General features: G+C 33.8%; 6 protein-coding genes and 1 non-coding gene across 10 annotated transcripts; 5 read left to right on the top strand and 2 right to left on the bottom strand.

The window, feature by feature from the left end:
• Positions 1-2,367: 2,367 nt before the first annotated feature.
• Positions 2,368-6,519, bottom strand: LOC127258911 (ribosome-recycling factor, chloroplastic). Its single transcript, XM_051285975.1, has 13 exons — positions 6,473-6,519; positions 6,284-6,379; positions 6,085-6,196; positions 5,923-5,992; positions 5,739-5,834; positions 5,559-5,656; positions 4,839-4,950; positions 4,699-4,740; positions 4,426-4,482; positions 4,292-4,342; positions 2,884-2,940; positions 2,729-2,783; positions 2,368-2,623 (listed from the first exon to the last, which is right to left on the bottom strand). The coding sequence occupies exons 2-12, from the start codon at positions 6,366-6,368 to the stop codon at positions 2,766-2,768; spliced, it is 798 nt and encodes a 265-aa protein (XP_051141932.1). The 5' UTR covers positions 6,369-6,379; positions 6,473-6,519; the 3' UTR covers positions 2,368-2,623; positions 2,729-2,765.
• On the top strand, positions 5,565-7,661 carry LOC127258912 (mavicyanin-like). Of its 2 annotated transcripts, XM_051285977.1 has the most exons (3): positions 5,565-5,707; positions 6,890-6,995; positions 7,060-7,661. In XM_051285977.1, exons 1-3 carry the CDS (start codon positions 5,669-5,671, stop codon positions 7,452-7,454), a joined length of 540 nt encoding a protein of 179 aa, XP_051141934.1. In that variant the 5' UTR covers positions 5,565-5,668; the 3' UTR covers positions 7,455-7,661. The 2 variants fall into 2 exon arrangements, with proteins under 2 accessions (XP_051141934.1, XP_051141933.1); XM_051285976.1 differs by lacking the exon at positions 5,565-5,707 and having other exon boundaries at positions 6,695-6,995; positions 7,060-7,567.
• Positions 7,662-10,257: 2,596 nt separating this feature from the next.
• LOC127258731 (probable inactive patatin-like protein 9) lies at positions 10,258-13,171 on the top strand. Of its 2 annotated transcripts, XM_051285690.1 has the most exons (3): positions 10,258-11,323; positions 11,419-11,622; positions 13,045-13,171. In XM_051285690.1, exons 1-2 carry the CDS (start codon positions 10,391-10,393, stop codon positions 11,617-11,619), a joined length of 1,134 nt encoding a protein of 377 aa, XP_051141647.1. In that variant the 5' UTR covers positions 10,258-10,390; the 3' UTR covers positions 11,620-11,622; positions 13,045-13,171. The 2 variants fall into 2 exon arrangements, with proteins under 2 accessions (XP_051141647.1, XP_051141646.1); XM_051285689.1 differs by lacking the exon at positions 13,045-13,171 and having other exon boundaries at positions 11,419-11,744.
• Positions 13,172-14,610: 1,439 nt separating this feature from the next.
• LOC127258803 (cyclin-P3-1-like) lies at positions 14,611-17,432 on the bottom strand. Of its 2 annotated transcripts, none has more exons than XM_051285804.1 (3): positions 17,142-17,432; positions 15,648-16,067; positions 14,611-15,117 (listed from the first exon to the last, which is right to left on the bottom strand). In XM_051285804.1, the coding sequence occupies exons 2-3, from the start codon at positions 16,064-16,066 to the stop codon at positions 14,910-14,912; spliced, it is 627 nt and encodes a 208-aa protein (XP_051141761.1). In that variant the 5' UTR covers position 16,067; positions 17,142-17,432; the 3' UTR covers positions 14,611-14,909. The 2 variants fall into 2 exon arrangements, with proteins under 2 accessions (XP_051141761.1, XP_051141762.1); XM_051285805.1 differs by having other exon boundaries at positions 17,254-17,431.
• A 1,798-nt stretch (positions 17,433-19,230) lies between these two features.
• Positions 19,231-21,686, top strand: LOC127258793 (RAN GTPase-activating protein 1). The gene is made up of 2 exons (XM_051285788.1): positions 19,231-19,356; positions 19,905-21,686. Exon 2 carries the CDS (start codon positions 19,917-19,919, stop codon positions 21,531-21,533), a length of 1,617 nt encoding a protein of 538 aa, XP_051141745.1. The 5' UTR covers positions 19,231-19,356; positions 19,905-19,916; the 3' UTR covers positions 21,534-21,686.
• Positions 21,687-21,759: 73 nt separating this feature from the next.
• On the top strand, positions 21,760-21,831 carry TRNAH-GUG (transfer RNA histidin (anticodon GUG)). Its single transcript has one exon. It is a non-coding gene; the product is annotated as a tRNA-His (tRNA).
• A 201-nt stretch (positions 21,832-22,032) lies between these two features.
• On the top strand, positions 22,033-24,023 carry LOC127258800 (uncharacterized). Its single transcript, XM_051285798.1, has 6 exons — positions 22,033-22,176; positions 22,261-22,407; positions 22,515-22,637; positions 22,748-22,987; positions 23,068-23,232; positions 23,669-24,023. The coding sequence occupies exons 1-6, from the start codon at positions 22,132-22,134 to the stop codon at positions 23,936-23,938; spliced, it is 990 nt and encodes a 329-aa protein (XP_051141755.1). The 5' UTR covers positions 22,033-22,131; the 3' UTR covers positions 23,939-24,023.
• Positions 24,024-25,499: the final 1,476 nt, after the last annotated feature.

Genomic DNA, 25,499 nt, shown 5'->3' with positions numbered 1-25,499 from the left:
TTTTTAAAAATATAATATATATGTCATTTTCTCAAAAATAATTTTTAAAATTTAATATAAAAACGATTTGCATTATTAATAGAATAGAATTGACAATAAATTAGAGAAAATAGGTGTATTCAATTTATATTTTTAAATAAATGTGTTTTTAATGTTTGATTTGTAAAATTTGTAATATAAAAAATTAATATTTTTTATTGAATTATTTTTATTTTGTAAGTGAATAAAATCAATATTATATATATTATGTTAATGTATTTATATATTATATTTTTTATTATTATTTTTAGAAATAAAAATTATTAAATGAACAAATTACACATATATAATTCATTTAATGTTGTCCCTTGAAGTTAAAAGAGAAAATATTATAGAAATATTTTTTAAAAAATTGATAAAAAGAAATAATAATAAAAACTAGTGAGCTAAGTAAAAAACCTGATAAATTGATTATTATTTATTAAAATCTGAATAATAAATTTTTTTATTATAAATAAATTATATATAAATAATCAAAATAAATATATAACATAATTATAAAAAATACGGAAAGTAATTATAATGAGCGGGGCCACATTCATTATTGCCCGTCATTCACCAACCGAATTCAATATGAACCATTGGATACACCAACCTAACAGTATTCTGAATTTATTTTGTTCATATAACTAATAACATCTCCGTCTACAAAATAAGTATACATTTACTTTTGGCGCGGAGTGTAGATAAAAGTAGTGAAATGATATTTTTGCCCTTACTTTTTTGGTATAAAAGTAATGATGTGATGTAAAGTAGGGGTATTTGTGAAAAAAATGGGGTATTTAATAAAATTGTTATTTTGTAATTGGACGTCCCAAAATAGAAACATGTATATTTTCTAGCTGGACGGAGGGAGTATTAAATACTGTCTCCGTCCCAGATACCGTATCTGCTACATGTACATACCGTATTTTAGGAGGAGTGTAATGAGTAGATAATTGAAAATAATTATCCTATAATATAAATAATTATAAATTAAGATTAAGATAACTAATTAGTTTAATTAAAATTAAAAAAAATAATAAAATTAAAAAATTTAAAATGAGATTAAAGTGTGTAATTATTTTCTAAAAAAAGAAAGTGACATGATACGTGGGACGGACAGAAACGGCAACTTGTACATTGGGACGGAGGGGAGGGAGTATTTTTCTAGCTAATGGATTGTACAATTAAACTGTAGAATCACGTTTGGCATTAACATGTTGTAAGAAATCAAAGGCAAGAAAGTCCAACATATAGTCCAAAATTAATCAGTGCAATGGTCCAAGATGTTCACTCGACCCTGCACCTGATACACATGTGCTTCCGATGCTAAAATTGCTGAAAAAATAAATTTATTTTAAAATTTTAAAATAACATGCCTTCCTCCTGATGGTGACGGGACGGTGCTGGAAGAAAGCCGCCGGTGCAATGAAAAATAATTCCGATGAGCAATAAAGCTCTAATTAAAATCTCGTTTGGAGTAACATCTGTAAAGTATTTTTGATTTATGTTTCTAAAAAAATATTTATTCATGTATGTATGTATTGATTTTTCTTTCTTGAAAACAGTAGAAGCAATTTTACTCTCTAAATTATAATTTAAACCCTAATAATAATAACAACAAATTAAATAATTATTAATTTATACATTTTATTTTAATTAAATTTAAAATTATAAAATTTAATTATATAGTAGATAATTTAATATTTTTAAATATAATTTATAAAGTTAAAAATAATTTGTAAAATAGTATTATTTAAATTTAATTATATTTTTATTTTTCATTTTTATATAAAAAAATACAAATGTAATTTACACATACAATTTAATAAATATATTTTCAATTAGTTTAGATAATTAAAATTTTTAATATAATTTAGAAAATTCTAAATAAATTAGAAAATTTTAATCAATATACTATTTACTAGGTCATATTTTGCAACTTTAACGATTTAAAAACACTTTCAACTACATTATATCCAAACAATTATTTTATTATTATTATTATTTATTTATTTATTTTTTATAGAATGCTCTTTTTATAACTATTATCCAAATATAAAATTGAACTGCTGCTTTTAACTTATGCTCCTGATCCAATTCCAAAGAAATCTGGTTAACACGATGTAAGTCGTGGATTTAGGGGTGGAAGTGCAATATATGGCAGAAAGTTGGAACTTTTAAAGCGGGAAACTGAAGATCTCCGGCGACCGGCTGATCACCGGACATCTCGGATAAAAAGCTCAACGACCATGGAGTTTTGATTTCGTCGCTGTTTATCGTGTAATTGTTGGATTCATCAGTGAAAGATTTGAACAAAATGTATCTGTTGTCGACATTAGTAGCAATCGCGAACGGCAGGAAGTGCCGGAAGCTGGCAGCAGCGGTGGCCGGAATAACAGTGAGAAAAAATGTAATGGGATATTGGAGTGAGGGTAAAATAGATATTTAAAAAAAAAATTAAAAAAAAATATATATTTTTTTATGTTAGATTGTAGCACGTGCCACAATCTCAGCACTCGGACATGTGTTAAGGGTGCAGGGTAGGTGAATCTGAATGGAATCTTCAACATTGTGGCTCTAAAAATTTTGCTTCATGCCCCTACAAAACGTACAAAAAGTTTGTGAGGACCAAAATCGCTCGGAAATTAAAGATGGATATCAGAAAGGACAAGAAGAAGAAGCCTTCAAGAAGAAACTTAAGAACCTCTGACAAACGAGGACCATAAACTTAAATCTCCTTATCAAACTGTCAGCAGCTCCTGTAGTAGAATGGGAACGATCAATCAACCTGACCTTACGAGGATTGTCGTGTAGCAGATTCAATAATTTTAATGGAGTAACTTGTTTGAAGTGGGGTACCTTCTCTTTTTGTTTGTAGATCGAATCGATTTTCTTCATGTATTCATCAGTTACTTTCTGCACATAAACAAAATGCAAGCCAATGCAGCATTCATCTTTTGCTTCTATGTGGAGAAATAGGATGTCGACATGAAAATAACTATGGCTAATGATAGGGGAATAACTTAATTTCTTGTATTTATGCAGTTGTCATGCAAATTTGGGATCAAGTCCCAAGTTCATGGTGTCGAAATTCAGCAAAATGTTTAGTGTAAATATGAGAATCAAGAAAAAAACCACAAGATTGGACAGTTAGTGCAGTTCTCGATAATGTGGAGATTAGGTGAAACTTCTAGGAGGTGAAATTCTTGATTTTCATATTGAATTTCACCTCATAATGAAGATGAAGCAAATGCAAACTGCAGAATTTTAAAGTCTCTAGAATACATAAATTAGAACTGTGGAAATATTTTGAATTTGGTGGCTCACTTTTAGGTTTTGCAGCCGAGACGAACACAAAAGTGTATGGGCATGCGGATGGTTATACAGACTTTGGACAAAGAGCTCACACGGCCCGGCAGAAGAGTGCCCGATGACCCAATCTAAAAATCATGCAACTTTCTGCTGCCACTACAGAAGTGAACATGGCTGTGCCAATAAGGGCAAGGCCAAGACGGGGTATTTTCAGGAGGTTTTGCGCTTTTATAGTTATAGTTAGTGATATCAAACCCCTAGCGACAGACTTTAGTCGACTCTTGAGTGGATTGTGAAGTTTCCCTCCCTAATCCTTATGATTTAGGGAGGGAAACTTTTTGACAGAATGTGTTATTATACTTTATATAAATAGTTCTAGATTTTGACATATTAGTGTGAGGTGAGCTCAATCATTGTTTTGGAGTTCTATATCGATCATCCTTAATGGAGATTCCATAGTCTATTTGGGGTTTTCCCGATTGGATTCTGTGTAAAATCTATGTTCCTTGTTCTTGATTTGAAACTCACATCTTTCAAATATTTGTGAATGTATGTGTTCACAGTAAGGCTAAAATACTACTGTATTATTCAATCCTAAACATAACACAAGTTCTTTATGACACTTTTCTCTCCAAGGTTAGAGTGGATTTCAGTTACACAAACAGATTGGGTTTCGTAGGTATCTAGTGGTTTCTATTGGGAGAAATATGTAGTTTTTGTCTTCCTGTCATCGGTGGGATTTACCAGTCAAGTCATTTTGATAAGATGAAGATGTTCTCTTGGGAGTAATATATCAGTCAAGTCACAGCTAAAGACCTGTGTATTTTATGAATTATGTATGTTTTGATTCATGTGGCAATGCTAACCATATAACTGGATTAGGACAAAGAACAGGACTTTCTAGAAGTTTCATGTAATCTCCACATTTTCGATCAAATGAAATAAATCTAGGTACCTGCAAGTCACTTGACAGGTCCTTGACATTGTCCTCCGAGAGTTTTTTCTCCTGTTAAATACAATGCAGTTTATTCATAATTTATAAAGGAATAATAAGACAGAGAAAGAGAGAGAGAGTATAGCTTTAGAGACCTTCTCAAGCTTTTCATAAGATTTAATGGCATCCCTTCTAATATTCCTTACAGCAACCTAAACAGAGCAAATAATGGCCGCCCCGATTTGAGAATAAATAAACTTCAATTAATATTGAATAACAAAGGCATGTAAACGATATGAAAATTCGACATTGAAAGATCATACAACAATAATGATTTCAGAAAACCATGAAACATACCATTGCAACAATTGCAGCCATGTAGTCTAAGTGAAACAACATAAAGGGTTTACTGAAACAAAAGGGTTTACCTTTCCTTCCTCAGCCTGCTTGGCCACAATCTTTGACAATTCCTGCAATCATTGACGGGTAAAACTTCTACTAGATTATACAAATGTTGCAACCAGACATCAACTTGTTTAGTGTAGCCATGGAAGATATCATGCAATACCTTTCTCCTTTCGGATGTCAATTGTGGAAGCTTCAATCTGATTACGTCTCCATCATTGTTAGGAGTCAAACCAAGCTCAGATCCAACAATCGCTTTCTCTATAGCCTTCAGACTGAAACTCATGTTCAACAGTAAGTAATTGGTGCAGGCAAAAACCCAGCATGTTATTGCCAGTTGAAGAAAGCTAATAAAACACACAAGGGGAACCAATCGCTTCATCTATCTTAAAAAAAAAAAACATAAAGAAAGGTAAATAACATTGTAGGTACCTCGGCCATTGTATCACTCGGTTTCAAACGTAAAGAAGAGTGCAATAATCCCATAAATATGATGGTCTATTTGCTACTTCTTTCATCTATTTCTCAGACAAATATGATAGTTTTCCAGGTAAGTCAACGTGCGTAACTAACCTATGTAGTGAGAGTATCTCGACAAGATGATATTAGTCGCTAAAAGAACAGTGAGGAAAAAAGTGTCAAAGGGCTAACTGTAATATTTACCGTTTTAAAAATGATTATACACTTAAACGAATGAAGTGCTAAACGAAGTCTAATGAACTAAAGTGCCTATACGATGAATTGAATGGTCTATTCAACTAAGTCCAACACCACTCTTTGAGGTCCCTGATTTGCAGCACATTATCTTCATGCATTAACAAGAAGGATATAAAGAACTCTAAGTTCGATATTTTCCTTAAACGAAAAGTTCAAAAAGTTCAACCTCGACTTGTCATAGGGCTGCACCAACAGAGAACTGGAATCAGGGGTACTGATCTGAGCTATAGTTTTCAAGAGGACTGGTGTTCCATAATACTCCACCTGAGTATTGAGATGGGATCAATACAAATCCTGTTTCCTTTCATAACGCAGGTATTACAGATTTCTAGCAGTATATGCTCACCTCCACTTTATCTAGTATTGCTGGATTTGCTCTTCCCGTTCTGATTGAGCTGAAACTGGACCTCAAATTATCAATAGTCTTCTCCATTCTTTCTTTCTGAAACAAAATTGCAATGTGGATGCACCATTAAGCCGTTGATGGCATACAAGTGGGCGAACAAACTTAAAGAATGATATATCCTTACAGCGTCTTCCTCAATCATGGACTTCTCAGCTTCTATTTCTTCAATAGTTGCGCATCTAAGCACACCTATTCTGATAATTGGGAAGCCGCAATCGACATCAGACTTTTGAAACAAGAAAATCGAAACTACAACAACAGAAGAGCATCATTTCGCGGAGCTTGCCTCTTCTTCAATGGCTGCTTATACGCCAACCGACTCGCACGATACCCTCTCGCCGCGACATGAACTTTGACATAACTTGCCGAGGCACGCCAAGGACTCACGTTAACAAAATCTGCACCAATCCAATCCTAACCGCTCGCTAATACAACAATTTAACAACCGAAACCCGAAAACGACTAAAAGCGACAAAAAATTCCACCTGGATATGAACAGCAAGGCTTGGGAGTACTAGCAGCGAAGCAAATGGAACGCATGTGAGACGCAGGAGAGAAAATTGCCGCCATGGATGCACAACCTGCTCGACCAATTCCCGAGTTAAATTTCAGCACTTTCTATGTATCAATCCAGTTGAAACACTTCAATTTAGATTTAACAGCAGCAAACTTACAATCACCGAGCGATGAACTTGCGGATAAGGGCGAGCCGCCGAGCCCCAAGCACTATGTCAGTCGCCCCCAAAAATCTTCCAACGCATATGTATACCCCCGAACTGCGAAGTACAATAATACCCTCGGTCAAAAACGAGAATCCCAATACTACCCTACCGAAAAACCCCATGTCCATCTCCATTTTCATTTCTCTGCAAGATTCACGAAAAGGGAATGAATCACCAGTCAAAAACATGGCCTAAAGCATATATTCCCAACCCATATCCTACGCACTCATGCATTCATTGCCTGCTTTCTTAACCAACTCGTTTTTATAAATTGGAAATTGCAAGAAACATTTCAACACTATTTTGATCACCATGGAAGCTGCTGTCCTGCTCCTATTGCTGCTTCTAATGGCTACTGCACCTTGCAAGGGCTCCGTGTACAGAGTTGGGGACTCCCCTGGCTGGACCATCATCGGCAACGTCGATTACCATTCTTGGTCTTCTTCCAAGACCTTCCGCGTCGGAGACACCCTCAGTAAGTCCAGTCAATCCATCAAATCTTGTCGGTTTCATTTCTAATTTTTAATTTTAATTTCTAGTTTTCGAGTACGATCCGAGATTCCATAACGTCCTGGAAGTGAGCCGGTCGGACTACCACTCCTGCGACTCGACGGCGCCGATCGCCAACTACACGTCCGGCAACGACACGATAGTCGTCCGGTGGCCGGGGCATTACTACTACGTCTGCGGGTTCGTCGGCCATTGCCAGGCGGGGCAGAAAGTGGACATACGTGTGCCGAAGCCAAACCGGCCCAGCAAAGACCGGACCGGGACGAGCCTAAACCCGTCGCCGCCCGAACCGGTCGACCCGAAACCGTCCCAAATCGGTCCGCTTGACCCGAGCCCGTCTCCTAACAGTGGAGACTCGGAGTCGTCTTTCATGTTCTTGTACGGACTCATTTGGCTTCTCAAATTGATGGTTTTATTGGATTAGGGTTTTGTTTTTTGTTTTTGTTTTTTTTTTAAAAAAAAATTAATTTATAAATTTGGGGTGTTGTTAGAAAGTGGAAGAAAATGGTGTGTGGTAACTGATCTAATTTTGAATTTTTTTTTATTTTTTAACATGAAAATGAGAGATTAATTAAGAATTAGTTAAGAGAAATGACAGAAGAACTGACTGGAGTTGCAATTGGGACATCAAAGGTGTGGAAATATAGGTGCAAAAAGGATGAAAGATGAGTGTAAGTCGCCATTTGAGATGGTGAGGTTGATTGATGCATGCTCACAATAAATATTGCAACACTTGCATTTCACCGAATCTGGTTATTAATAAGTATTATACAAATTAAACATGCCTTGCATGCCTGCTATAACGTGTGCACGGTTCAGATATTTGTAAATATATAGATATTTGATATTTGAACTTAATTGAACAAATATTCCAATTAAATCAAATAAATATCCGAAATCGCAAACTGTATCCGAACCGAAAATATTTGCAAATAATTCGAACTGAATCGAAATTTTAAAATAATATATTAAAATTCTAATTAAATCAAAATATTTGCAAATATTTCAAATATGTGAACCGAAAACGAACCGAATATAATTATTAATATAAATTTTAAAATATAATAACATAAATATATAAATATATTTAGTTTGATTAACGAACCGAAAAAAATATCAAAAACTGAAACTGAACCGAACAAATATCAAATATGCAATATTTATATTCGAACCTAATTTGTTCGGTTAACCGAAAATTCAGTTCGATACAGCAGGCGGTTCAGTTCGTTTTTTTTGGCCACCCGTACATGCTATGACACGAGTTTTTATAGTAACCAATTTTTATAATTAGTATTTATATTCTAATAATTGTTATTTAATTATTTCCATTGACGATGCAAAATTTTCTTGTAAAGACATCTTTTAATTTGTATTCAATTGATATCCCTTTCATCGTGTTTATATTATCGTCTTGGTACACCCCACGTCTCATTGTTTTTTTGGGATGAAATATTATGCATTTCAATTATAAATTATATTTTAAATTTTAAATTTTTTTTAAAAAATTAATTAAATTAATTAGTTATCTTAATTTAAATTTATAATTATTTTTAATAATGCAATCTTAATGATTTACTAAGATGTGTTTGTTTATGAGATTTTGGCAAAATTATACTATTCATCACATTTTTTCTTCTCTTAACAATATAAAATCAAATACTACTTATTTTTTATTTTTTTATATTATACTAAAAATTAATTTTATATTAAAAATATCATATCAACACTTATTTATATCACATCATATAACTATTATAAGTTCAAAATTTTTACTATTCAAATATTAACCGAAGATCCAAACCCCAAACAAATACAACCTAATTATATTCTCACATCTACATAATAGTTGATACCATATCCAAGACATAAAGAGTAATGTTTTTGGATTATAGCATAAGATAATACTCCCTCTCTCCCATATATGGTGTCCCGTTTACTGTAATACGAAAATTTAGGAAAAAAATAATTAGTAAATAATTAAAAATGTATATAGTGAAAATAATTATTATTTAATAAAAATAATTTTAAATTAAGATTAAGATAACTAATTAGTATAATTAATTTTTTTTTAAAAAAAATTAAAATTGTAAATGACATTAAAATATACTCCATCCGTCCCATTGAAAGGTTACCATTTCATATTTTCGTCCGTCCAAAAACAAGGTTACCATTTCCTAATTTAGTAATTGTACTACCTAGCTAACGTAATAAATATCCTTTCAACTTATAATATATTACACAAATGTCATTACTTTTATATTACACCATACTAATAAGGGTATTTTGTCTTTTTTACTACAATCCAATATAATACTAATATTAAAAAATTTACGTGCAAAAAGCAAACGCCACAATTCCAACAGGACGGAGGGAGTATAATACTTTTCCAAAAAAAAAAGTGAGAGAATAAGTGGGACAAACGAAAATAAAAAGATGAATAAGATAAGTGGGACGGAAGGAGTAATACTTTAATAAATATATAAATAGAAATGTGAAATTAATAATTGAATGAAAATTATATAGACAATGCAAATAAATTACTACCACCCTTATTCAAATCTATCTTCATCATCAAATCAAATGAATTAAGCACAAATTTATATGATGGATTAAGTATTTAAATGTAACAGCCTAAATAGAATCTAAAATTATTTGGATAAAAAGGGATTAAATATATATTATATATTTATAAATAATACTCTCTCAGTTCATAAACCAACGTTCTATTTTTCTATTGAGATGTTAATAATTATTGTTCTCTTTATTTTGATACACATAATTTACTTTTTTGCTCTTACTTTATCTATCTTTTTTTTTTATATATATATACAAAATAAAGAATAAATTTGTTATTTTTTAATAAAAACTCTAATTACCTAAATATACATATAAATATTAAGACATTAGAAAATGGACGGAGAGAGTATAATACAATAAAATGATAAATGAACAATAATTCCGTAAAAAAGTTATTATTGAATTTGAGGCTGCATATTTCCATGTCTTAACCATTTTTTAAAAAAATAAAAATAATAATATATCAATATATTATATATTCTTAACAAAATCATTTTATTGAATTCAGTATATTAAAAGCAAAAAAAGAAGAGAATTTATTGTACAGGTGAGTGCGTTAATTACGTCATTAGCATCAAATTTAATTAATTATTGTTTATGAGTATAAATACGAAAAATTGTATCCGCACTGTAATCCGCGTTGGCTCAGTTTCACTGAGAGAGAGAAACTGACATTTCCAATCACACCATCAATGTGCTTCACCATTTCAACGTGACCTGCGCTTTAATTTGATTCCTCATACGAACTTAATTCTCTCTCGGTTACCGACGCAGAGGATTGGAATGGAGTTGAGCAAGGTGACGCTGGAGATTTTCACTGAGATGGAGAAAAAGTGGCTGCAGCAACAATGCGAGAGCCAAAAAACGCGAGTTTTGAGCATCGATGGCGGAGGAACAACTGCGGCTGTGGTTTGCGCCGCTTTGGTGCATCTGGAGCACCAGATCCAACGAAGAACTGGTAATTCCGACGCCCGAATCGCTGATGTTTTTGATATTGTTGCTGGTACTGGAATTGGCGCTCTCGTTGCCGCGTTGCTCGTCGCGGATAATGGCTCCGGTCGTCCGCTTTCCTCTGCCAGAGGTGCCGCTGAATTTGTGGAAGCGAGACAGGCGGAGCTATTCAAAGTCAAAAAGTTTGGAATATATCGCCGGCGATCGAGGTTTTCTGGAAGGAGCATGGATAGAGTGTTGAAGGAGGCGTTCCGGCGTGATGATGGTGAGGATATAACTCTCTGCGACACATGTAAGCCTCTCCTTATCCCCTGCTTCGACTTGAACAGCTCGGCGCCGTTTGTTTTCTCTCGAGCCGACGCCTCAGATTCCCCGAGCTTTAATTTCGAGCTCTGGAAAGTGATCCGCGCAACATCAGCGACGCCTTCGATGTTCAAGCCGTATAAGCTCTCTTCCGTCGACGGTAAAACCTCTTGCCTGGCGGTCGACGGCGGTCTCGTGATGAATAACCCCACGGCAGCGGCGGTTACCCACGTTTTGCACAACAAGCGTGATTTTCCGTCGGTAACTGGAGTAGACGATCTGCTTGTCCTCTCTATAGGTAACGGCTCGTCAATTAGTCCATCAACGACGAAGCTCTATCGCAGCGGCGACTGCTCCACAGCTTCAGTCGTCGGCATTGTCCTCGACGGAATCTCCGAAACCGTCGATCAAATGCTAGGCAACGCTTTCCGCTGGAATCCTCAAAATTACATCAGAATTCAGGTGACTCAAATCAATCAATTTCCATCCAATTACCGAATTATCAACCGAATCTCCGCAATGAATTTCGTTATTCAAATTGATGCACAATTTCTCAGGCCAACGGCGCCGGGAACTCCGCGAGTGAGGTGTTGACGGAGAGAGGAGTTGAATCGTTGCCATTTGGCGGGAAGCGATTGGTGAAGGAGACCAACGGAAAAAGGATCGAGGCGCTCGTGCACCGCCTGTACTTGAGCAACAGCCTGCCGCAGAGTCCTTGTGAAGTAACGGACGTTACACCCCTCATTAACGGCCGTTAGCACGTAAGTGATCACATTTCTCATCCTTTTTTATTTTTATTTTATTTTATTTTCGTATCTCCTTCTTGTCGCTTAACTATTACTTTGCCTTAATTAACTACATGTTGTGTGCCACTTTTAATTGAGTCCAAGTCTTGTTTTCAATTTATTTATTGTGTTAATTAAATTTAATTATCATATGAGAGAGCTAAAACTAAAAGCATGGTATTCTCAAAGTTCTTGGTTTATTTTCATTGCTTTATATATTTATTTAAAATAAAAGTGGATATTGGTGATTGATTCTTTCAATAAAGTGAAATTGAAAAGGGCATCGCATTGATTGCCGAAGCTTAATTTCAAAATTTGTAAGAGAGCTTTTAAGTGAAGGCAACTAAGAATAATTAATTTTAACTAGTATATAATTTGCATTGTAATAAGACATTTTTTGGGGTGGGTGGGTCACTGTAACTAACCTCATCATGAAATGATGGTGGTTATTATTGTTAGGTTTAAATTGCTGGAACTACTGTTTAATTAAGGTAGATATATAAATTAATTAATTCAGTAATCTAATGATGAAATAAATAAATAAATATATAAAACCCACTTCAAAAAATATATTTATATTTCATGCTTAAAGCAAAATACTATCCAACAAAATTTAAAGCACTCATATGGCCTTTATGGGTCACTACTAATAATGAAATAACATTCCTTTTAAGTATGCTTAAGCTTTTTGGTTACCCACACTTTTTATTTAAATCAATTGTTTCACAATTTGATAATAATTCAAATAACCACTTGGCCAAGGGTTTAGCATTTCATAAATCAACCATATATCATTTATAATAGTATACTCCCCCCATCCCATGTAATATGAGTCTATTAGTGTAGTAACTAAAAATAATTATAAATTAAAATTAAGATAATTAAATAGTTTAATTAAAATTAAAAAATTTAAAATTTAAAATTTAATTAAAGTGTATAATCATATTTGCAAAAAGAAAAATGACAAATTATGTGAGACAGACAGAAATAAAAAATATAAACAAATTATGTGGGACGAAAAGAGTAATACAAATACAATAAATAAAATACTCCATTCGTCAATATAAAAAGTAAACATTTATTTATGGCGCGGTGTTTAATAAATAATAATATTTTAATCACAATTCGTAGTTAAAAATAGTGTAATGATATTTTTGCCCTTACTTTTTGGTGTAAAAGTAATGCTGTGATGTAAAGTAAAAGAATATTTGTAAAAAAAATAAAGTATTCAATAAAATATTTACTTTGTAATTGAATGTCCCGTAATAGAAATATATACTGGACAGAGGAAATAAAATAATATTATTCAATCTAATATCATATAACAGTAAATATATCCTAACGTAATTAGATATACTGCAAGATGTGATCGATTTTCAAGTTCATGCATGCATGCAGGTGTCCGTACAGAATTGTATGCATCCATGCAGCAATGTCGTACCCAGCAGAGGGTGACCATACATACAAAGAATTTAGGGCACTGTATTGTACACATAGATTCATTTCTATGACTTTAAATACCTATTTTATTTTATTTTTTTTTTATTATTTTTTAAAAAATATAATCTATAATTAAAACAACAAAACACACACGTAGTTGCGTTTATATTATACAGTACTACACGACAAATTCTGATTACATTTTGTACTTGCATCCCCGACACATGATAATAAACTAATAATACACATTATATTATTATTATTATGATTATATATATATATATATGCAGTCACGAAACTAGCATCTAAATTTCGGGGATAAAATATTATAATTTATTTAATGTTTAGCTAATAAATATAAATAAATAATAATGATAGAATTATATGTGAATTTAGATAATTTTTGAAAGGAGGGACAAATTGTATATAAATACATAAAAATTAATATTTTTAATACTAAAAAAATCATAAAAAAATTGGCCTAAGGTACCCCAATCCCTAGTGTAGTTCCGTCTCTGTATATAATTATGTATGTATATGTTTGTGTGTCAGTACGTAGCTCAACATCAAACGATGTCAATCTTATCAATTCACGTGTTGTGTTCTATATTATTGTCCTTACTATATTCAATTTATTCAATTGTGGTAAAAAAAAATTTAGGGTGAGGAAGGTAATTGTTTAATAGTCTTTATCTTTCCATTTTGAACGATTCATTTTATTAATTTGTTAATAATAATAAATTATAATATTATTTTATTAGTTTTTAGGTGAGTATTAATATTAGTAATTTTAGAATAAAAATTATTAAATGATTAAAATAAATTAGAGTTTATTGAAATATAAATATTAGTTAATAATAAGGAATTATGATTATTGGATTTAAACCCTTGATCAAGTGGTAAAATATAATCTATTATTATTTTTTTAAATTTGTCAGCTAAATTTACTTTATTATTAAATTTTGACAAAATCAACAAATTAACATTTAAATATTATCCTCTATTCTACATCTTCTCTTTTCATTTTTTTTTTAATCTAACTAAAATTTTAAAAATAATTCAAATTACTTTTTACTTTTATTATTTTTTCAATAAAATATTTATTTTTTAAATTTTAATCCCGGATATAAATACTCTAATTTTATTAGACGGACAGAGGAGGAAATAATAATAATAATAATAATAATAATAATAATAATAATAATTGATTATTGGGCTGAACCGGCCCATGGGCAGCTTGCTCTCATTGGCCCATTAACCCACACCAAAGCCCAAACTATCAAACAAACGTCACACTGTAAGGAGAACGCAAATTCGACATGTACGTGATTACAAGAATGGAAAGGACTTATTTGTAATGTGTAGTAAAAATTTTGAAACGTAACAATTTTGATAAACTATGTTGAATATATTTTTCTAATACATATACTATCCTAAATAAAAAATAAATATATAAGTAATATCATATATTTATATCATATATAAATAAAATAAAATTACCGTATATAAACAGAAAATATCAAGAAAACCACAGCCAAACAAACCCAAATTCCTCTTCATCTAGCAACTTAGTGTGCACAAGTTGGATCATCTTTACTTGCCACGTTATTGCCTTCCACGCCACAAGCACCCGTCCGAAGGCAGTTACGAAACTAGTATCTAAATTTCGAAGTGGGACAATGTTATAATTTATTTAATATTTAACTAATAAATTTAAATAAAAAATAATGATAAAATTATATATGAATTTAAATAATTTTAAGAAGGACAAACTATATATAAATACATAAATTGGGCTTGGGAGGTCAATTGCCCCCAAAACCCTAGTGTAGTTCCGTCCCAATCCGACGGTCGCCGAATCCTCCCGTCACGGCAACACCGTCCCGTCTAAGTGTCGAGCAATAGTCGTCGAACGTGTCCACCGTGACGTGAAGTCGGAAGTCCAACCCGAATAGCAGCTTCATCTCAAGCTTATTTAGCTCCGCCGTGCTCACGCCTCCGACTCTCGCATAGTACGCATTGTTGAAGAATCTGACCACAACCACGTCACATTCGCAAATATATTAATTAATTATAATTACGAATATCATAAATTATAATTAGTTATAATATACTTTCTCCATTTGGCTCTTAAGGAACTCATTTACTTTTTGTATCATTGTATTTAACATTAAAAATATCCTTATAATTGTATAATTTTTTGCACAAATGTTATTGTAATAGTATTATAAGACACTAATAGAAGTACTTTGTTCTTCTTTCTTTAATTTATATTATGTTTTCATATAATATTTAATATTAAAAAATTAATACGCAAAAAGTAAATGGAACTCTTAGAGCCGGATGAAAGTAGTATAAATTTATGACACCATATCTAGACGTCACTTTACTTTTCTATATATCGTAGAAAAAAAACAGCACAAGGAACTTATTAATCTTTTAAGTTTCTTCTGCCATTTCTTTTCACGATGAAATATGAAAAAGTAAAATGACGTCTAGACTTAATATACATACATATATAATAAAAATAAAAGGAGAATAAATAGTTTTGTATTGCTTACGAATCATCGATAAATTTCGCGGCCACGACGACGGCGGCGATGAGGAGGCGGTGTACGGTGAGGGATGTCAAGATTAGGGCCGTGCATCGGATGAATCGGTCGATGTACACTTGTGCAAGGACGAAGCACGAGGGGCTGCAACGCGAGTACTTGAAGATCCGTACGACGTATTGGTGAATCGTGAGGGACGGCGCGCTTACTCCGTGGAACAACGTGGCGCGATCTTTATATCGTGAAGTCTCGACCATCCTTTCGTTTTTCCGGACCGATCTCTCGAGCAATGCCGAGAGAAGCGACAATACCCGAGGCTCCCTTCGCCTCTCGCCCCTCGCTTCGTATAGCCCCAATGCCACGTAGTCATCGCTCGAGGAAGACCCGTTTTCGTCGGCGACGGCGGATTTAAGTGCCAAACTTGACATCCTTTAGAAGACATTGATGGCATGAGTCAGTACATGATAATATACAACTATACTCAATTTTTATTTGAAATATTAAGGCTTTGTTTACGGCACACATTTTCATTCATCTGACACTATTTATTTTTAAAAAAATATTACATCAAATACATTTTTTCTTTCACAAAATATTAAATTAAATACTAACTTTATACTTTTTTCTAAATTTCCAAAATTTCAAAAACCTCCAAAAACTTTAAATTTCACCTACAATATATATACTAATTTAGTTCCAATTCAAAATACTATTTTTATTATTTTTGTATGTACCACTTCAAAGTATTTATTTATTATTTTAGAAAAATAATTATACAGGAATATCAAAATACCCTTAATTTTAACTGAAATTACAAATATATCATTACACTTGTAATTACTTTAGGTATAAATATAAAAAACTCTTACATACTTCTACTGGTTAATAAAATACTATTATTTTATAATCTACTACAAAATCCCAAAAAATATAAAAAATATTTACGTACTTCCATTAGCCAATAAACTATTATTATTTCTTAATCTAATACAAAATACAAAAATGTAAAAAACTATTACACATTTTATTTTTTTAATCTATCGTAAAATCCCAAAAAACTCCGTTGACCTGGGACGAAGGGAGTATATTTTATTATTTCTATCCGTTTACTACTTAAATATTATTTAACATGACAAAGTAAATATTATGAATATTTTCAAACTTATATTTATTTACATTTGTTAACTTTTTTTACTAAGATCTAAGTTGAATTCTTGAATTCAATCTAAACAATTGAAACACATATAAGGATGAAATCTAGATTAAGACAAGTCAATCTTTAAATTCTCAGCAACACATCTGATTCAAGAAAACACAGAGACACAAGTAATTAATTGAACCAAAAGCTGAATAAAAATCAGTAAAAGGGAAGCAACAAGCAAATAAATCTCAAGAACAACACACATGTACAAGCCCTCAAACTATATATCTATCTATCCCAAATCATAAACAATCTAATGAACAAAACCAAGAAAGTTCAATAAATTAAGTTCAAAAGCTTACAGAGAGTTTGGGGAAGAACTATGAGAGATCTGCTGCAATTAATCGAGCAAACAACAAAAGAACACTTCTTCTCTTTTTGCTAAATAAAGTGGAGGGCAAGCAAGAAATATACCTGTAGCTATTTTTCCCCTTTTAAAATTGGGTGAATTTGTTAATCACATTGCAATTGCAGCAGAACCCCACCTCCATAATGCCCTCCATCTCCATTATACTCTCTCTCTCTCTCTCTCTATATATATATATATATATATATTATCCTCTTTAATTTTGACATCAGAGATTAGGAAAGCGCCGTTCTAATGGCCATTGAAATAGAAAATACAAACTACTCTTTGCTTTGTCTGCAACTGCTTTTAATTAGGGTTTGACGTCGCTGTCAAGCTTCCACCCAATTAAACGTGGTTGTTCTTTGAATTTGTTAGATAAATTAAAAGACAGTAATATTTTTTTTAGTTAATAGAGTTTTATAATAGATTAAAAACTAATACACTTTTTTATTTTTATCCGTCCCAAAACAAGGTTACTATTTTTAATTTAGTAATTGTACTATCCACTTAACATAATAAATACCATTTTAACTTACAATATATTACACAAATATCATTACTTTTATATTACACTATACTTAAACAGGGGTATTTTTGTCTTTTTACTACGATCCAATATAATACTAATATTCAAAAATTTACGTGCAAAAAACAAACGCTACCCTTCCAACTGGTCGGAGAGAGTACTTCATTCGTCCATAAATATAGTCTTAATTGAGTTAGGCACAGAGATTTAAAAAATATTGATATTATATTGGTAGTTGGTAAAAAATATGGACAAAAAACTCTTTTGTCTTTTGTGAGTGTACTAGTGTAAAAAGTAGTGACAATTGTGTAATAAAAATGAAAAAAGTAAGGGTAATTTTATGGTGATATGATTATTTATGAAAATAAGACTATTGTTTTAGTACGGACAAAAATGGTAAACAAGACTATTGTATTAGTTAGGACGGAAGGAATAGTATTTTATTGGTTAGTAAAAATACGGTAAAGTTTTTTTGGTATTTTTATTTTTTGATTTTGTATATACATTAACTGTATGTGTAATAATATTTTCATAATTTAGATAAAAAATTAAATATATTTTGATATTAATATATAATTTTTTTACCAAAAATGAATACATTAGAATAATCATACGAAAATAGTTATAAAAAAAAAAAAAAAAAAAAACTATTTCTATCCATTTTTAATGTGTTACTTTTGTCATTTTAATCTATAACTCTTAATTTATTTATCTGTCAGTAATAATACTTTTCATTTTCAAGAAGTAAATATATACTCCCTCTATCATTTAATAATTTATCTATTTTTTTTTATTTTGGTACGTTCCGTAATAAAGTATTAATTTTTGTTAGTAATTGTACTACTTACTTAACATTATAAATACATTTTCAATTTACAATATATTATACAAATGTCATTACCTTTATATCATGCAATACTAATAGGGTTAATTTAGTCCTTTTTATTTTTATTTCTACTTTATTCTAATATAATACTAATATTTATAAAATTTCATGTAAAAAACAAATAAATATATAAATATGAAACGAAAGAAGTATTTTATGATCGAAACAATTTATATATATAAAATGATATAAATATATTATTACTAACGAACTCAATTGAATTTCCTGCGGATTAAATCTCAACTCATTCATGTACATAATAATTCTTGAATTCAAATTCGACTCGTGAACTAATCAATTTTTTCAAGAGTTATTTTTCAACAACACTTAACTACTATAATTAAAATAAATATTTTTTTCATCAAATAATACACTTAATTCTAAAGTTATTTCGATAAAATTTTAAAAAGTAAAATAAAATTGTAATAAGTAGTCTATTAAATCCATGAATCATTACTCAACTTAGCCCAACTTCAAAGTATCGTATTATTGATAAATGAGCTTTATAAATGTAAATGCCTAGGTAAGATTATTAATACAGCCCAAATTTACCCTATTTTTCTGGCCCAACTAGGCCCAATTAAAATGGGCTTTTAAGGTATTCAAATGTAGCAACTGCTCCGCCGAATTTTCTCAGCGGGAGATTGTCTCTCTCTTGCCTTTTTCTCTCGATCTCTCTACAAATTCAAAAATTTCAGTTTTCCGGTTTCTTCGAGCGGGTTGCTGTCCAACGGATCTGCGATAAGAAATCCTCAGGTTGGATTTTACTCTTTTCACTTTGATTTTTGTGGAGTTAGATCTAGGGTTTCGGTCGGCGGCTTTTTTTTGTGTTTCCAGTTCACTGGTTTGGTTATTTTCCCCTAATTTTAAATGTTGATGATTTGAAAATTTATTGCTTCTAATCTGTTTAGATGTCTTCGCCTAAATATCGTATGCGGATTTAGTATTTATTGTGGCTCTGGCTTTTGTTAGTTGGGAATTGAATGTTTTGTTTGACTTTTTTTACTGATTTCGTGTTTTCGCGAATTTTGCTGTTTTGTTTTTGAGACAGTTCGCTTCTGTTCTGTTCAGTTTTTATTGAGTTTGGATTAGAATGTTGTTATTTTGTTGTAAATGTTCGAGTGATGAATAATGGTGTTGCATTTCTGGTAGGTTAATTCTGATTTCATGTTTTCACGAACATTGCTGCGTTTTTATACCATTTTGCTTCTGTTCTGTTCAGTTTTTATTGAGTTTGGATTAGAATGTTGTCGTATTGTTTGTAAATGTTCGATTGATGAACAATGACGTACCATTTCATTTAGGTTAATTCTGAAATGGAGATTCCGGCCATGTCTGTGAAATTGTGGCCTCCTTCTCAAGCTACGCGGCTAAAGCTTGTGGAGAGGATGACCAAGAATCTTGTGACTCCTTCAATTTGGTCTAGAAAGTATGGTTTATTGAGTGAGAAAGAAGCAGAGGAGGATGCCAAAGAAATCGAGGCTGCGGCTTTCGATATTGCGAACCAACATTTTGCTAAGGAGCCCGATGGCGACGGCTGTTCCGCCATCCAGTTATATGCGAAAGAATCAAGTAGGCTCATGATCGAAGTCATCAAACGAGGTCCTATTGCAAAAGTCGAAGCGGATCTTGGTATATTAACCAAGATTAAAGGATCTGAGGGAACTTCTTTTGATATATCCGGAAATCCGCGGAAGGAAATCGACGCCGGAGATGCTGAGAAGCTGTTCAAAGCCTTGAAGGAGTCTGGCGTTAAGTATACAAAGATTTGCTTTAGCAATACGAGTTTCGGCAGGGAGGCGGCACTTGTTGCCGAGCCTGTATTGTCTTCGATTAAGGAACAATTGACGGAAATCGACTTATCGGATTTTGTTGCGGGGAGGAACGAGGAAGAAGCACTCGATGTAATGAAGATATTTTCTTCGGCTCTGGAAGGCACTAAACTACGGTATCTTAATCTTTCAAACAATGCGTTGGGCGAGAAGGGGATTCGGGCATTCGAACCACTTCTGAAATCGCAAGATAATTTGGAAGAACTGTATCTGATCAACGACGGCATTTCGGAGGAGGCTGCGGAGGCAGTGTTAGAGTTAATTCCCTCGACGAATAACCTAAAAATCCTCCATTTCCATAACAACATGACCGGAGACGAAGGAGCGGTAGCGATTTCGAAAATGGTGCGTAATTCCGCCGCGCTGGAAGATTTCCGGTGCTCGTCGACGAGGGTCGGATCCGATGGAGGCATTGCTCTAGCTAAAGCACTCGGATCATGTAATCGGTTGAAAAAGCTCGACTTGACGGACAATATGTTTGGCGTCGAAGCCGGTTTGGCGTTGAGCAAAGCATCCTCGGCTTTTTCGAATCTAACAGAAATCTACCTGACGTATTTGAATCTCGAGGACGAGGGTTCGATCGCGATATTAAACGCGCTACGGGAATCTGCTTCGTCTCTCGAAGTTCTCGACATGGCCGGGAACGAAATCACGGCTAAATCTGCCCCGGCTCTCGCTTCCTGTATAGCTTCGAAACAGTTTCTTTCGATCCTGAATCTCGGCGAGAATGAACTTAAGGACGAGGGTGCGATCTTGATAGCCAAGGCCCTCGAGGAGGGGCACGGGCAATTGATCGAAGTCGACGTGAATACGAATCTGATTAGACGAGCGGGTGCTCGACGTCTTTGCCAGGCTGTTGTGAAGAAACCCGGGTTTAAATTGTTGAATATCAATGGGAATTATATATCCGATGAGGGTATCGACGAGGTGAAGGATTTGTTCAAGAACTGCCCCGACGTTCTCGGTCCTCTCGACGGGAACGATCCCGATGGAGATGAATATGACGACGATGAGCATGACGTTAAGGTTCGTGACGGCGGCGGCGACGAACATGAATTGGAGTCGAAACTCAAGGGCCTTGAAATTAAACACGGAGAGTGAGAGGCATTGCATGTTTTGTCTTAGAAATGCATTAAGACTGTGATGATTTAATTGCTTTGTTGCTACATTTAATTCTACTTTCTTGTTTAGCTTTGTTTTTCTTATTTATGATCAACGTCTTTAATTTGAATTTAAATTGAAATTTTCTGTCTATTATATATTTTGATTAAGGAGAAACTCTTGTAAATATATTTAATTTTATTTATGTTTACAAAGTAGCAACCAAGTGGCTGTAGTTTAGTGGTAAGAATTCCACGTTGTGGCCGTGGAGACCTGGGCTCGAATCCCAGCAGCCACATTTATGATTTTTGAAAAATTTAGGGTTTGTTTTTTAAAGGAAAATAATTTAACATAGCCGTTGATTTTTTATTTTTTATTTATTTATTTTTTTGACTGAGGTTAAAACATAATAGTGCTATTAATTTCGTAGCCGTTGGGAGTTTGCTGGTATAAATATGGATGTATTTGAGAGTGAACTTCCTCGAGCCGTCCAGACTAGCCGTTACAGATTCTGAACGTTGCTTTTCCTTCCTTCCTTCCTTCCTTCTCCTTCTATACTGTTTATTTCTCTCTCAAGTCGGGTCCAGGGAAAGCTCTAATGGCGGCTTCTGTGGAAGCTTCGTCTCCGTCTTCCTTTTGCAAGGTGTGTATTCATTTTCTTGCTTTATTTCTGGATCCTCTGTTTTTGTGTGTGGATTGAATTGCTCAGTTTTGGATTCTTTTACAGGGTTCTCCGAGCTTGAATGACTGTTCTTCTCCTCCGATGTTCAGTCCTCCGTCCAACGAGCGGTTCTGGAATACTCTTCGAAGTCGCGTCGATGCGCTTCTCGAGAATCGGAAGCTCGACGAGCGGTCCTTGCCGCCTGCACAGTCGGTTAGATATATCTTCTTTTTTTGAATTACCGATCGATTCATCAATTTTTGTGTCGATTCGAAGCTGATTTCGAGGAATTTGTGGTTTATTTGTTTTCTGGTTTGTAGAACGCGGAATCAGAAGGGAGATCGAGAAGAATGAAGGAGGATTCGATGCTTTTGCTCAGGGGATTCGATTCAGTAGCCCAGACGCTCTCGCAGCTCTCAAACAATCTAGAGAACGCCTTGCAGGTTACACCATATTATTCACAATTACTTCAAAAACGACCTAAATTGCAATTTCTCAGTAATTTCGGCAGTCAATTTAGGGTTTATAAATTCTCTGTGTTGGATTTTTGTAGGGAGCTAGGGATTTAGCTACACCGCCCACAATGACTGATTTAGTTCAAGCTGCACTTAATCAAGCCAAGACGGATGAAGAAAACCAATTAAAAGAAGGGAACCAATACAAGGAAGAAGATAATGAAGTAGACAAGAGAGGGATGAAGAGGAAATTGGATTCAGAGCAAGTGGAAGATGATGGACCATTAGAAAAAGGAAAATGCCCTGACGATATGAGGAAGATTCAAAAAGCCAAAAATGTAGGTTTCTTTTTCTTGATTTTTCCTGCAGCAATCTTCCTACACTCAGCAGTGATTGATGGATCAAGGTTGTTTTCTAGATGGCGATTTCCATGGCAACAAGAGCCGCTACCATGGCCAGAGAATTGAAGTCAGTTCGATCGGATCTAAGCTTTATGCAGGGGAGATGTGCTGTGTTAGAGGAAGAGAATCGAAAGCTTCGTGATGGATTAGGAAATGGGATCCAACCAGATGAAGATGACTTGGTAACACTCGCTCATTTCACCAGCCCTTCAACTAATCTATCTACATTGCTAAGATTTTGAAAGCAATCCTAAATTTGAATATGAACTTTAAAGTTGCTTGAATTCAGTTATATGAGCTTGACTAGGGGAATATTCTTCTGTTAATGGTGGTTGAGCATATTATTATTATTATTATTATTATTATTATTGCTCTGGTATTAAATTGTGAATGATGCTGGAGAGCTATATAAATAAACTTGTAAGTTGCTTCAACAAATCTATCTACATTGCTAAGATTTCGAAAACAAATCTGAATTTGAATATAAACTTGCTTGAATTCAGTTATGAGTTTGACTTGGGGAATGATATTGTTTGGCTAATGGTGGTTGAGCACTATTATTGTTATTCTGGTATTGCATTGTGAATGATGTTGGGAGAACTATATGTTTGTGTGCAGGTAAGGCTTCAACTGGAGGCACTGCTGGCAGAGAAATCGAGACTGGCGAATGAGAATGCCAACTTGAAAAGGGAAAACCAATGCCTCCACCAGCTTGTGGATTATCATCAGATGACCTCGCAGGATCTTTCGGCATCGTATGAGAACCTTGTAAAAGAAATGGGCCTGGAATTCTGTTCTCCTGACGGTGAGGGGGGATCTTATAAGACACCATGTACGCATTTGTCAGAATTCTCCAAGTCATTGGATGAGTATTTTGATGAGGATTAGTAAATTAGAAGCAGCAGCAGTACTGTAGAGAAAAAGACTGATTTTTGCCTTCCTATTAGGTATAAATTCATTTATTTGTTGGTTCTTCTCTTGGATTCAAATCTTGAAGTTCTTCTCTTGGATCCAAATCTTGAATTTATTCGTATGTGTATTAAAAAGATTACTATGGGCAAGGGTTCTTGAGAACAATCTTTCATGTGAATAGGAGTTTTCTGTATCAAGAAAACAAGTTTGATGCACTAAATTTAGTGGAAACCAGTTGTTATAAGCTAAAAATTGTTGAATATTTTTACATTATCTTTTTTACTCCATACCTTGTAGAACCTATGCTGGAATTATCGTATACTAACCTTGTAACTTCATATGTTCTCTGAGGAAATAAAGCTAGCCAAATAAAATGTCTCTGACAGTGGCATTAGTCTTCAAAGTGATATATTCGACTGCTTTTCAGAAGCTCGTTGAGTGCATTGTGCGCGTGCCTAGAGATGGCAAGTGTTTTGTTGATGTATATTCTGTTTGATTTTGTTGAAACCCTCTGAACAAATGACACCATGGAGATCAATGCTTGTCTTACAGATTCATTGCTTCAACATTATGATAGTTAGGTAAAATTGCCCGTAACTTCCTCATGGTTTCAAAACTCAGTGTAAATTCTTCATTTACTTAAAAATTGCATGACGTCCCCTTATATTTTGAAAAATGTTGCATGAAACCCCCTGCCATGCAAAACATATAGATAGGAAATCATCTTCTTATCACACGAGGAAAGTTTCATGGTGGTGGGGTTTCATGCAACGTTTTTTAAAGTATAAGGGGTACCATGCAATTTTTAAAGTACAGGGAGATTTTACGCTGAATTTCGAAACTACAGGAAAGTTATAAGCAATTTTACCTGATAGTTATTTTCGCCACAACTAATTTCTCTCGTGTGTTTGTCTCTTCATTGATCTGAATATTTCATTGGCAATGCTGATTAATGTACAAAGAATCATTTTAGAGAAGATGACCTCCAGTTGTCCTCCTTTTCTGGTATTTGGCATTGCGCACAAGCGTTATTGTTTAGAAAAAAAGAGAACTAGTAACATGAATTCCGTAGGTGAACCTGCGAAAGGATTATTGCCGATGTCTGCCCCGGCAGGCAACAGCGAACTGGTGACCCGACGTTCGAATGCCGCACAGCCGTCCATCGAGACAGAGTGGGCGTCCCAAAAAACTCATGTACGAATTTTCGTGAATATGTAGGCATAAAAAAGGGATTTCCTACGATGCACGTCGCGGCCAAAACTCGCGAACGAGGACCTTGTCCGCCATTCACGGACCCGCTGTTCAGCCGTATATTGCAAACGAGGATTCACGCAGAGACGCCGACGGAGCCGCGTTATCGCGCGATGTCCAACAAGCGTTATCGTTTAGAAAAAAAGAGAACTGATTCCGTAGGTGAACCTGCGAAAGGATCATTGTCAACGTCTGCCCCGCCAGAGAGCATCGAACTGGTGACCCGACGTACGAATGCTGCACAGCCGTCCATCGAGACAGAGCGGGCGTCCCAAAAAACTTCTGC

The sequence above is a fragment of the Andrographis paniculata genome, unplaced genomic scaffold (genome assembly GCF_009805555.1).
Source record: "Andrographis paniculata isolate CXL003 unplaced genomic scaffold, ASM980555v1 Contig5END, whole genome shotgun sequence".
Lineage (NCBI taxonomy): Eukaryota > Viridiplantae > Streptophyta > Magnoliopsida > Lamiales > Acanthaceae > Andrographis > Andrographis paniculata.
Note: the sequence above shows the minus strand (reverse complement) of the source record. Positions and strands in the feature narration are given on the sequence as shown.